The 14,217-nt window shown below is 40.1% G+C and overlaps 1 protein-coding gene across 17 annotated transcripts in view; it reads right to left on the bottom strand.

Annotated features, from left to right (window-relative positions):
* KMT2C (lysine methyltransferase 2C) overlaps nt 1-14,217 on the bottom strand; it is a 288,523-nt gene that overhangs the window by 26,137 nt on the left and 248,169 nt on the right. For all 17 annotated transcript variants that reach the window (XR_009008902.1, XM_057550459.1, XM_057550470.1 and 14 more), the window contains 4 exons: nt 9,440-9,518; nt 7,800-7,863; nt 5,791-6,023; nt 1,328-3,097 (listed from right to left, as the gene is read on the bottom strand). Coding sequence is in view for 16 of the 17 variants with exons in the window: in XM_057550459.1 (XP_057406442.1) it covers nt 1,328-3,097; nt 5,791-6,023; nt 7,800-7,863; nt 9,440-9,518 (2,146 nt within the window). In the remaining variant the exon portion in view is untranslated. The remainder of the gene's footprint in view (nt 1-1,327; nt 3,098-5,790; nt 6,024-7,799; nt 7,864-9,439; nt 9,519-14,217) is intronic.

The raw sequence follows: 14,217 nt of genomic DNA, 5'->3' as shown, positions 1-14,217 counted from the left end.
AGGCCTATTTGCTGATGACAAATATGACTGAAAACGTTATCACCACCAAAATTTACAAAAATTACATGACTCTGTGGGGTTACCACTCAACCTCTACTGAATCGGACAAATAAAACAAAGAGTAAGCCAAGACTTGCAAAACAAATGGCTTCACTAACAATCTTAAAACTGCAAATTTGGACAACTAAATATAGCGCTCCACCTCATTCAATTAAAAAAATGAAAAATTTAAAATCTAATTTGAGAAGCACTACAGGGAAAGCTTTATGAACACAATAGCCATATGGTAGTGTAGCATGTGAAAGATAAGACAAGTTAGCCGATTCCTACAACCTAGAAAACCCGGGTTTGGGAATTATGTCAAGGAAGTTCACTGAAATGCAGGAGATTGAATCTTGTAAAGGTATATTTACAACAAAGTTCTTCATACAAATGAAAAAACAAAAGCAAATCCAATGTTTTATAACTTAAAAAGGGGACTTCGCTGGTGGCACAGTGGTTGAGAATCCGCCTGCCAATGCAGGGGACACAGGTTCAATCCCTGGTCCTGGAAGATCCCACATGCTGCAGAGCAACTAAGCCCGTGCGCCACAACTACTGAAGCCCTTGAGCCTAGAGCCCGTGCTCTGCAACAGGAGAGGCCCGCATACTGCAACGAAGAGTGGCCCCCGCTCGCGGCAACTAGAGAAAGCCCGCGCGCAGCAGCAAAGACCCAACGCAGCCAAAAATAAAATAAAATAAAATAAATTAAAAAAAAAAAAGTCTAACACTTAAAAAAAAAAACTTAAAAAAAAAACTTGAAAATGGCAAAATATCAACACATGGAAAACCACAAAGAGGAAACAGCATCTACCTGTAAAACTGTGTTTGTATAACATTAAGTATTAATACTTTGCAACAGAATGGATTCCCAATATGGGTTATTCCTGAGAGGCCCCAGGAGTATTAACGGTGCGTGAGCTATTTTCTGTATTTCAAAGAGGTTAATGGAAACTGCACTCTATTTGCAATTAGGACATGTAGATGTTTTACTTCTTTGTTTTAGTTAGATCAACTCGATGTGGTGATAATCAGCTGACAGGAATATGTTACATATGAAACGCATGACCCTACAGCTCTCTGATTTTTGAAAAATACAGTAAACAAATTATTACTTGATATAGTTTATGGGTATAAACCAAAACATGAGGTCCGCGTTTTTTTACTCCAGAGTAAAAGGGTTATAAAATGGCGTTGAAATCAATACAGCAGTTGGCACTAATCTGTTGTAACCATAATTTAAAATAAAAGGGGAAAAAAGTAAGTTGTTTTCCTGAGCCACACTTACCACGTCGGCTGGGTTCTGCCTCTCAACCAGTTTGCTATCCTTCGTACCGTCGTCTTCTGAACAAAAACTCCCTTCCGGTTTTTGATTTAAAAGGGAAGATGCCTTTTTATTTTTCAGCAGGTGCTTCAGAAGCTCATTGCCTGAATCTCCTTTGGCAGCAGGAGCGCTGGCAGGTCGGGGAGGACTCTGCCCCGGGCAGGCAGCGCCGGCCACAGCCCTTTCTTTGGCCCGATCCCCAGGGCGCTCCTCCAGTTCAGGCCCATCTGGGCCCGGGCGCTGCTCCGGCTCAGCTGACTCCAGTTTCATCTCCCCAGTGGGGGCAGGGGCGTCGATGGGGCGCTTATCCACCTCTGAACTCGCACAGGCCTGTTGACCTGGGGTTCCTCGTGCGAAGTCACCGCTGGGCAGTTTGTTCTCCGGTTCTGTGTGCAGCGGGCCCGCTGCCGGGTCAGGAGGCGACAGGTCGCCTGACTCCGCTGACTCGGCTTCTCCCTGCGGAGGGCGCTCGCCGGGTGGAGGGGGCTCGCCGGGTGGAGGGGGCTCGCCGGGTGGAGGGCGCTCGCCGGGTGTGCTCACGGCGGGAGCAGAGGCAGCTTCCGAGACACCCGGGGTTGGTGGAGCGGTTACGTCCGAATGCGGAGTAGAAGGTGCCTTGGTAGACTCCGCATCGTCGTCTTTCTTCTTCTTCCTCGTTCTCTTCTTTTTCCCTTTCTCTTCTGGGATTATATCAGAATACAGCTGAATGAGAGACGGGGCTGATCCTGGGTAACTCTGTCCACGGCTTACAGCCGGGTCTTGGCCACAGGGGAGACTGCTCTTAGCCACGGGAGGTGCCGCGGGTAAAGCGGGTGTGAAAGGAGGCCTCACCGGGGACTGCTGGAAGCTGGCCCCAGGAACACCTCCATGTACCGGCTTCACAGAATGGAAATTTGGGCTTCCACCAGGAATCGATGGTGAGTCAGGAACAAACGAGGGAGGTCCCATCTGCCTTCGCTCATTGGTTTGCATGAAGTTTGGGGTGGGGGGTGAATTAATAGACCCTTGCTGTATGTTCTGCTGCTGTAAAACCAGCCCCGCTTGCTGTTGCTGCTGAGGAGGCTGCTGAAGGGGTCTTGGAGGTTGCGTAAAATCACAAGGCAGGTCAGAAGTGTAGAATGGAATCTGGGACACAGGTGTCCTGCTGCTCAGTTCCGAGCCCAGCATGCCGTGCTGCTCCATTTCCATCCTCTGCTGCAAAGCTCTCTGTCTATCTACTTCCTGCATGAGCTGGATCCGCTGTCTTTCCTGCTGTTCTCGTAAACGTTCCTTACGTTCCCGTTCTTGAAAACTTTCACTGAACGGGTTATTGTCATCGAATTCCACCCGTGGTGGTGGTCCACTCTGTGGATTTGCATTTGACACTGCCCCTGGGGCTGGCGGGCAAGTTTTTATTGGTAACTGGGCAACTGGAGGCTGGATCCTGGGAGGATTGAGGGGGAGGTGAGAAGGGGCACCGGGAGGCTGCCATCCAGGTAAACTGGGCATCCTAGCAGGGCTCGTGTGGCCAGACAGGAGCGCTGCGTGCTGTTGGTGCTGGAGCTGCGGCGGCGCCACGGGGAAGCTGGGCTGGCTCATGGTGGGCGGGGGGCCGCCTGGAACCAGGGGCAGCTGGGGCTGGACACCGGGCATCACGGTGGGCGGGGCCATGGCACGCTGCTGCTGCTGCTGCTGCTGCTGCTTGATCCGATAATCTTCAATCAACTCGGCATGCTCTTTCTGTTGCTTACGAATCTGGGAGAGCAAAACTAAATCTTACTCACTTGTATGTGCTACGGGTATCAAATAAAAACACTGGCTGACGATTATGGTGGAGGTTATACAGAAGGCAGTTAGATCAGGCAGAGGCAAAAATATCTTGCTTAGGCAATGGCAAAAATCACCAAGGGAACAAAAAAAAAGGGAAGGAAGGACTGATCAACTAAAACTGCCAAGCTTTTCAATAATAGGATGTTTCTAAATATGAAATACCAAAAACAAATTTGAAACACAGTTTTCTGAAATAAATATTTAAGAAAATCTTTCTCTGAGTCATAAACTATTTAAACTACATATAAAAAATAAAACAATAAACAAAGGCTACACAGGAATCAGCTAATTGTGATGTCTTAGAAGTTACATTAATATATAAGGTTAGACTAACTGTGAGATTTAACTCAAACTTTAACCATTTAAATGTGTTAAGATTTCATTTCTTAAGTATACAAAAGTGTACAACATGTTAAGACAAGATGAATTACCAGTACATATACCACACCCTCCCCCTCCAGGTTATAAAGACTAGATTGGTAATAAAACTCCTTGAATTTAATGGGTAACATATTCAAATTATAATTTCTGAAATATGTAAAAGCTCTGAGGTAATGTTTTGAACAGTTCCTAAAAGGCTCCTAATATAATGACTGACTTGTGTCAGTTAATCAATCCCCAAAAGCCTTTGTACCCTCATGGGCAGACGCCACGGACCAATCTCAATGAAGACACAACCCGTGTCCTGAGGACACACCGCCTCACTTAGGGAGCTGGGAGAAAGGGGTGCAAGGTGATGTACATACCCTCCAAAATCACTCAATTTTTGTGTACTGTACTAGTACACTGAGCCAGTTCTGATAGGTTTTCAACTTATTTTCAACAGTTTCCCAGGCAGACTAGCATATTCTCTGCACATAATGGTTTTGGTCTGTTTTCCTGTAGCTGGCAACTGCTACTTATTTTCTTCTCTTTCCTGACTGGCTTACTGGCCAGAACTGAGGAATTACCGTTGGACTGGCGAATGAGTATGAACATACGTGAAGCACCGGGACACTAACTGGAATACGGAAGGTGGTGATCCATGCCTTTGCCATGACATTTCAAAATTCTCTTAAAAGCATTGTCATGAATTGCTTATCTTAATAAGATTACACTGGACTGCTGGCAACTATGTTGTAGCAGATGATGTGTCCTATTTTCCAAGTACAGTATTAGCTTCTCAATAGGATTTGATCCATGGATATGCAAAAACTAGGCCCTTGTCATAAAAAATTTATATAAAAATACCAGAAGGCAATAAAAAGGCTAAAAATAAGTTATAAAGAAATCCTTAAAAGCATTTTTACTTGAAATAAACATGGCCCCAGAAAGTAAATTTAAAGAGAAAGGAAACCCTCATTCCAGAATAGTCCTGGTTTTAAACAATGGAAATCATATTGTAATCAGCTTATTGTTGGGACATTATTGTGGGAGCTATAGCTTGGAGATAAAACGCCACAGTCGAAATCCCTACTCCAATGATCAGCTACGTCACCTACCTCCACAATGACTCAGCAGATTCCTCATGTGTAAAATGGTGATAATACTACCTTGGTTCATAAGGTTATAGAGAACGTTAGGTAAGACAGGGCATGTAACTGTGTTCACTACACAGAAAGCACTGCTGTGATTTTTACTGATTCAATCTGCTCTGAATTCCTCCCTTTCCACTATTAACATTGGGAGTAAGATTTAAATTGACAATCAAAAGCAAGATTGACCTTTTTTGGTGTACAATTCTAGGAACTTTAACATGGGTGGAGATTAGTGTGGCCATAACCACAGTCAAGATACTGAAGGACAGTCCAGGGGTTCCCAGTTTTTGGTGAGTGTGTTAAGAGATGCAGTCAATATTTGTGTAGAGGTTTGTGTGTGAACCTAAGTTTTTAATTCATTTGAGTAAATACCTAAGAGTGGCCACTTAATACATTTTGGACACTAAATAAAAATTTTAAATTTTACTTCTTCTTGAGTATAACTGATATTTCAGTATGAGCATTTTCAGAAACATCAGGTTCATAATGGAAGGTAACAGCAAAATGATCTCATTTTTCAGGAATGAGTCCTTTACATAAGATACACCAATGTACTTTAAGACCAAAATGATATTGAGAAGGAATATTAATAAAAACATACTATGGGGGGAAAAAAACAAACAAAAAAAAACCCCCACCAGAATGATTCAAATGCGCTATCTGAAATTCCATTGGAAACTAGGGAACCGAAGGACATGGCAAAGCAACGGTCAACTCCAAGTAGAAAAGCCTACCATCTCCCCATGAGCTGTCCTCAGGAAAGCTAAGACTCTGCACAGTGATTTCTCAGAACAGGGAAAGTAACTGAATTTCCCCAGCTATATTAGCTAAACCAGTATGAAAACAGTTCTTCTAGGTCAGGATTATGAGAACTTACCTCGTCAGTGGCGCTTACTGAAAGTATGTGCTGTGTGACCGCGACTCCGGGGCAAGGACAGGGGCTATGTCTTCAGTCAGTAAGAGGTCTCAGAGCCGTCACTTTTGACAGCGCACTTCTGTGTGCCAGTTAACACCAGTCGAGACCCTTTATCACTGATCGACGACAGACCCAAACATTCTATGCGTGAACAACTGTTTCTATTTCGCGAACCCATTTACTACCTGTTCTAGCTGCTTCTGAACCATGCTTTGCTGCTCAGTGACGTGCTTGAGCTGCTCTGCATCCTCTTCTGGAAACTCACGCCCAGCTTTCTTGGCGGTACGTTGTTTAGCTGAAAGGGCCTTCTTGGATTTCCTGTGTGCACCGATTTGTTCTTCAAGATATTTCTGCTGCATCTGAAGAAGCTGCTGGGTCTCCTGAAGCCATTCTTCATACTGTTTACGTTGTGAATCATCTGAGGAAAAAAATTAAAATTCACCTGTGTTAATTTTCTAAGGAGTCCAATATAAGTTGCACAAATCCATTTTGTAAGGAAACATTTTCATCATGACCTTGTAATAGATATTTTGAAAACACAGTAGTAAATAACTATATAAAGTAGAAGATTTTAGAAAAATATTTAAGAAAACCAAAGAATGCATGTTCTTAGGACACAGGCCAACTTCATACTTATAAATATTATAAACCCAATCTTTGAAAAGCAAAAGATTTATCTAATGGAACACTTTTTATCTACTAAACTATCAAATTCTCTAACCCATAAGCCAAACTATATATTGAACTATATTTGTATTTGATTAATTCAACTTTACAGATTTTGAAGAGACAAAGTAAGACATATCCTATTAAGGTCCAGAGCATGGATTAGGTATCATTTCCCATGCTAATTTTCCTAAGTTTATGGGTTTCCCCTATTTCTAAATGGTGAAAATATGTCCTAAACTATGACGGAGGGAACCTAGAAAGTTTTAGAAAGGACCAAAATGAAGTCTGTTTTATAGAGGAAATCCGTAAGTTAAAAACATTGGTAATTTTTATGAATTTTGTCATTTATATGTCTATAAATAAGCCATTAATCAAGTAAAATCTTCTCTACTTGTATGACTGTCATTAGTATCTCCCCAAATAGTTGTATCTCTTCATCTTGTAGCAATATTCCTTCTTAATTCTTTAAGGGCACTTTACTTCACTGATGCCAAGTTCAAAGAAAAAAAAGTCACCTTATGGTTGTGAAATTCAGAACATACCTTTTTGACTCACTTTAAGACAAAGAAATAAATAAATACAATTCCAAGAAGGACATTAGCTGAAAAATTACATCAATGATAACAGAATATCGTCATACAATAAGAATCCAACCAAAGCCAATGGGCGCAATAAAGCCAGAAAAAGCCAGTTGGTTACAGCTGTTTACTTGTTTTTAATGCAAATATGTATGCAAATTATAATAATTAGTGCAGGGGTAATTTCAAAAGGTCAGACTTTGGGTTTGTTCTTAAACCCAGAAGTTCCAGTACATGTATGAACTTGAAATCTAGTCTACTAAATTTGAAGGGCATTTTTCAGAACAGGCTTTTTCACAAGATTTCAGAAGTTCTGCTTCTGGTAGAATGAGACCTACCGCAAGGAAAGCCTTTCTGGTTTCTGGAACCAGGAGAGCAGAGGTGAGCAAAATGAAAAATAATGGTGAAAAAAAAGTTAGCTAAACAGTCTGAAGATTTCAGAAAGGTTCAGTTTGGGGAGAACTTTAAACGCTATCCTGAACCACCTTGGGACCCCTGAAAGTAACCAGAAAGGATCAATGGCATCCTGCATCCTTGACTTCACACCATGCTGCTAACCCAGCTTATCCTTCCCTTTGTTGTTCCCATTTAGTGTCCTGGTCACTTAGGCAGACAGTCATTAGAAAAGAAGTGGTTTAATTCTACAGATTGTAAAGTGCCCAATCTATATACAAAAACAGCAGCAACACTGAAGAGAATGGGGAAGATGATTTTTCTGTATTAAAATATTTACCTCTAACCATAATTATTCATGCACAGAAAAAAAAGCAATGAAATACATGCCTTGAGGAAAAGATGCCTAATAGGGCAGTGATGTTTAATAAAAGATGAGGGCACTTCGACTTAAAATAACACACCTAAACTAACTCCAAGATTTTAAAAGAACACAAATATAGTGCAAACAAGCAATCCCCAGAGAACAGGTAACTAATTAGATTTATACTTACTGACAAAGCCTGGACCAAAATTTGGAGGATTAGGCCTAGAAATCTGATGTGTTATACTGCCATCCTAAAATAAGTAAAATTTACAAATAGGTTTATTCCACATTTCAGTTCAAGGGGAAAAAAACTTTAAAAAAATGAAAAAGGAAAAAAAGAAATGGAAAGAGAGAAGAACTTTAATTTCTTATGACATCTTTAAAACTTTTATTTTTATAAAAAGTAGAATGAATTTTGTGGTGACAACCTAATTTCTGAACATTTTAAACTATCTCTGAACTGTTATATTTGCTAGATTTCAGTTGAAAAACAATTATGTTTGAAGTAAGGGGTTATTCATCAGAAATATAATGTAGGGCAAATCAAATAGTGTTCGTATTATACTTAGCTAAAGATCCATGTAAAACCCCACTTTTTGATGAAATCTACCTGGTTTCTTCTGCAACTAAGACTGAAACATGGGTTCCAGATTTACTAAATTCCACTCCACAACACAAAGTTATTTATGAACAAAAACCAATATATCTAACAGACACAAATAATAAAACAAATATATACTAATTTAAAAAGTTACTCTTATTTTCTCATTAAATGTCTTATATTTTCCAGGGAGACCAAACAGTCATCATCTCACAATTCCCTGGCAAGTCTGATAAATAGAATTAACTTTGAAAAAGCATTTACCGAGTTGTCACAAATTCTGTTAGATATGAGCTGTATGCAAGGTAATGACTAAAAATGATACCAGCACCCAGAATGCACTACATGTAAACCATATAATACTGCAAAGCAGGTGGTGTAACATTTAACAGATCAGGAAACAGAAGTTAAAAAATTTGCCCAAAGTTGCACAATAAACTCATAGGGGAACTCAGATTATTTTAAAACTCAGCTGTGAAGCCTATGCTTTTTCCACTGTGTCAGATGGTCTCTCTTTTTTAATCAAAAGAATATAATTATCAGCATAATAAATCTGAAGTGTTAACTGGCAGGGCAAAAAAGAAAGTGCCAAAAAGACATAAAGAAAACAGGTAGCTTTCTCTCTTTCTTCCCCCCACCCAGGCAGATATTTGAGAAAAAAAAAAAAAAGAAGAAAACACAGTATGAAATGAGCAGTTCTACTTTCCTGGATATTGCTTGACACTAAATATTTAAATATTTACACTTTTTAAAGCCGATTATTGTGAACAGTAAATATTTCAAAAACTAAATTATTCCAAGGAATAAACTGTAGAACATGACTATCTGTAGCTAAATAAAATGATTATAATCATTATTTTCTACATTTTATAGCAGTTTTACATTTAAATGTAATGAATGAATTCTAAAATGCAGGACATGAAAATATCTCTGTGGAGTTGAAAGTAAATAAAAGCAAACCCCCAAACCCTAAGCATTTGGCTTCCCTCCAAGTGACCTTCTACCCTTAAATATATGGATCCTTTTCAGAAATTGTCAATTTTTAAACTTTGTCTTTCCCTTAAAAAATAATAAAATGTCTTTATTTCTACTGAGCCGATAATACTGGTACATCCTGGCAGTGTTCTAGGACTTCTACTATTTTTTGGAAGAGGCCTCACCATAAAGAAGAGCGAGAGACACAGGAAAACGTGCATTCTTAAGCGACTAGTTACAAGCAGCAGTACCTGAGTAACTGCCTGTGGAAGGAGAGTCTGGCCATCACCAGTCTGTGTTCCAGTCACCGACTGGCCCATAAAGGGGAACCTGTGAAAAGGAAGTACTAAGCATCAAATGATAAGCATTTGGAACTAACATTATTTTTTAAGTGCTTAACAATTTTATCTTCCAGGGAAGAAAGAGTAATGGCAGTGTCTTCCTCATCAAAAACATTTACTAAAGCCCTGTTTTTTGGTATCCCAACCTCACTACACAATTCTGTGAAGTGTGGATTCTTACTACCCTCATTTTACTTTGGATGAAGAGGAAGATTCAGAGAGATTAAGTGACTTTCCCCACAGTGACGAGTGGGGCGGCGATGCCAATGAGGCTGTCCCAGGGGCTCCACGCGGTTTTACGTCTCATTGTACCTCAAAGTTAATTCAAGCCTTTTAGATGAAAGATACCAGGAAGACAATTTTCTTAGAATTTATGTACTAAAACTATTTGTTCCAATCTTCATTTAAAAATAGTTGGTAGCTTACAAAAAATTCTTGTATCCTAAAACAAAAGATGTATCTCAGTTAAGAAGTTTCATACATCTTTTTTTAAACAGCTTTTTGGAGTATAATTGCTTTACAATGGTGTGTTAGTTTCTGCTTTATAACAAAGTGAATCAGTTACACATATACATATGTTCCCATATCTCTTCCCTCTTGCATCTCCCTCCCTCCCACCCTCCCTATCCCACCCCTCTAGGTGGTCACAAAGCACCGAGCTGATCTCCCTGTGCTATGCGGCTGCTTCCCACTAGCTATCTATTTTACATTTGGTAGTGTATATATGTCCACGCCACTCTCTCACTTTGTCCCAGCTTACCCTTCCCCCTCCCCGTGTCCTCAAGTCCATTCTCTACGTCTGTGTCTTTATTCCTGTCTTACCCCTAGGTTCCTCATGACCTTTTTTTTTTCCCCTTAGATTCCATATATATGTGTTAGCATACGGTATTTGTTTTTCTCTTTCTGACTTATTTCACTCTGTATGACAGACTCTAGGTCCATCCACCTCACTACAAATAACTCAATTTCGTTTCTTTTTATGGCTGAGTAATATTCCATTGTATATATGTGCCACATCTTCTTTATCCATTCATCTGTCGATGGGCACTTAGGTTGCTTCCATGTCCTGGCTACTGTAAATAGAGCTGCAATGAACATTTTGGTACATGACTCCTTTTGAATTATGGTTTTCTCAGGGTATATGCCCAGTAGTGGGATTGCTGGGTCATATGGTAGTTCTATTTTTAGTTTTTTAAGGAACCTCCATACTGTTCTCCATAGTGGCTGTATCAATTTACATTCCCACCAACAGTGTAAGAGTGTTCCCTTTTCTCCACACCCTCTCCAGCATTTATTGTTTCTAGATTTTTTGATGATGGCGATTCTGACTTCATACATTTTTTAAAATGGATGGCTAGTGGGAAGCAGCTGCATAGCACAGGGAGATCAGCTCGGTGATTTGTGACGACCTAGAGGGGTGGGATAGGGAGGGTGGGAGGGAGGCTCAAGAGGAGGGGATATGGGGATATATGTATGCATATGGCTGATTCACTTTGTTGTACAGCAGAAACTAATACAATACTGTAAAGCATTTATACTCCAATAAAGATGTGAAAAAAATAAATCAATAAAAAAGAAAAAAGTTTCATACATTTTTATATCTAAATGTTAAAGCAAACCAAAAGCTGGTCACTGACCAAGAAAAAGTCTGTATGGTTCAAAATATCTGGCAAAACGTTACTTACTCTAATTAAAAACTTCACAGAAACATTACTGCTTTGATGAAAACACTGCCCCTAGAATTACCAAATGCGTCAACATAACAAGATTATATTTTGCAAATTATTTATCAAACACTGTACCTTAATATCTGAGTACTATCAGAATTTGGAACATATGCTTTTTAATATTTTTACTCAGCTTTTTGATTCATCTGTTACCCCCTGGCTCCACTACAGCCCTGGTGTGGAATAATCTCATAATCCCAAAAGCACTCACTGTCTATCACCCTCAGTCAACTTATGACACCACCTGAAGGAAGGGCCATCACCTCTACTTCTTCAAAGTGCTCAGCAGAAGGACTAACAACACACCTGATGACTAAGATCAGTGTACCTGAGTGATATAGACATGATGCTGAAGGAGCAGGGGTTCTGATTATCAGGTCCATATTTTAAAGTACGTACAGAATTAAATTTAGCATTTCCTTCTGTTTTGACTATGCGCAGCAAACTACAATATTATCGACAGTACTGTGACTTTGCACCAAGAGAACTCACATCATTTTCATAGCAAAAGTTGTTGCACATACCTAATTGGTCATTTAAGTTCATCACTATTTTGAAATTATGGTAGTTATTAGACCTACTGCCAAATTTATTAATGCATTAGAGAAGCACCATATGCTGTAACTTTTATATTTAACTATATTTCAAATATAATTGATTTCCTCTGTAAAACCAATGTTTTTGGTTTTGCATTAAAATATTCTGAGGAGTTCAGGCTTCACTGGGATGTCAAAAAAGTTCACGACATAAAAAAGTTAAGAAGGCCTGTGACACAGAAATAGTGTTAACAGACGTTGTGCAATAATGAAAACCGGGACTTCCCTGGTGGTGCAGTGGTTGAGAACCCACCTGCCAGTGCAGGCGACACAGGTTCAAACCCTGGTCCAGGAAGGTCTCACACGCCGTGGAGCAACTAAGCCTGTGTGCCACAACTACTGAGTCTGCATTCTAGAGCCCACAAGCCACAACTACTGAAGCCCACGTGCCACAACTACTGAAGCCCGCGCACCTAGAGCCTGTGCTCTGCAACAAGAGAAGCCACCGCAATGAGAAGCCTGTGCACCACAACCAAGAGCAGCCCCCGCTCACCGCAACTAGAGAAAGCCTGTACGCAGCAATGAAGACCCAGTGCAGCCAAAAAAAAATAATAAATAAATAATTAATTAAAAAAAAAAAACTGAGGAGCCTTCCAGAATAAGCTCTCACTGGCCAAGAATGGTCAATTTGAACATCGCTAAGGTTAATAGCTGCAACAGATTAAGAAACATATCAAATGTGTTTTAAAAAAATAATAATAAAATAATGAAAATCATTAGAAACTACACTCTCTTCTTTGATCTCAACAATGCTTCTTGGAATTCCCTGGTGGCGCAGTGGTTGAGAATCTGCCTGCCAATGCAGGGGACACGGGTTTGAGCCCTGGTCTGGGAAGATCCCACATGCCGTGGAGAAACTAGGCCCGTGAGCCACAATTACTGAGCCTGCGCATCTGGAGCCTGTGCTCCGCAACAAGAGAGGCCAGGATAGTGAGAGGCCCACGCTCTGCGATGAAGAGTGGCCCCCACTTGCCACAACTAGAGAAAGCCCTCGCACAGAAACGAAGACCCAACACAGCCATAAATAAATAAAATAAATAAACCCAAAGTTTAAAAAAAATAAATAAATAACTTAAGAAAAGACAATATAGTTTAAAAAAAAGAATCCGCCTGCCAATGCAGGGGACATGGGTTCCATCCCTGGTCCAGGAAGATCCCAATGCCGCAGAGCAACTAAGCCCGTACGCCACAACTACTGAGCCTGCGCTCTATAGCCGGCGAGCCACAACTACTGAGCCCGCGTGCCTAGAGCCCGTGCTCTGCAACAAGAGAAGCCACCACAATGAGAAGCCTGCGCACCGCAACGAAGAGTAGCCCTCACTCGCCGCAACTAGAGAAAGCCCACGCGCAGCAACAAAGACGTGACGCAGACATAAATAAATTAATTTAAAAAACAAAAACAAACCAAAAAAATGCTTCTTAACCATTTCCAAAGTATCTCAACAAAGCACCTTTAAGGAGTCCCAATTTATTTGAAAGATCATGTTTATCATAAATTCATGTAGATTTCATATTCAATTCCATAATCATCCACATTCAACAAGATAATTAAGCTACACTGCGGCTCTATGCCTACTCTATCGAAAGAGGTTCTCAAACGGCAATATGCGTAAGAATTGCCCATGGCGCTCACTAAAACTACAGACATACAAGCACCATCTCCAGATATTCTGATTCAGTAGGTTTGCGGTTGAGTAAATGAACCTGCATTTTTTTAAAAAACTACCACATAATTCTGATGATGGTCCATGAGCAAAACTTAAGAAACACTACCTGTGGTTATTTAATACCCCTTAGGGGGTGTAAATACCTAATTTCAGAAATTCAGATACTCAAATAACTCATAATCTTTCTCTAATGTATAATTTTCCATTTTTTCTGCTAATAGTGAAAAGGCTTATAAAAGTTTCCAAATGCTAACTTTCAAACATCCTCTGATGGAATAAAAAATAGTCACAGGCTGAAATAAACTATCTTTTGTTCTCAGCACAGAACAGTTTAACTTCTATTTTCCTGCTTATCCTCTCACCCTCGCCTATTCAGGATGAAGGAACTCTGTCCCATGCAGCTTTTGGTTAGCATTAACTAGTCTAAAGGTATTTAAACAGGCATACACTTAAATACTCTGGATTTCCTGCTTAATCAAGTCAATCTTTCAAACCATTCTATGATGTTTTATTATGTTTACCCTGAAACGAATGGAAATTTAATCTTTACATTTGTACAGCATTTTGCATTTGATCATATTCAGCTGACATCACAACCAATTGAAATATTTATTGTTCATTCCTAGAATACAAGTTTTGAGTTACTATGCTCCTTCTAGTAACCAGTAATAATTTCATGCACTTCTTGATGCACAGTA

Source organism: Balaenoptera acutorostrata, chromosome 7 (assembly GCF_949987535.1).
Source record: "Balaenoptera acutorostrata chromosome 7, mBalAcu1.1, whole genome shotgun sequence".
Taxonomy (NCBI): Eukaryota; Metazoa; Chordata; class Mammalia; order Artiodactyla; family Balaenopteridae; genus Balaenoptera; species Balaenoptera acutorostrata.
This window is presented reverse-complemented; position numbering and strand designations above follow the sequence as displayed.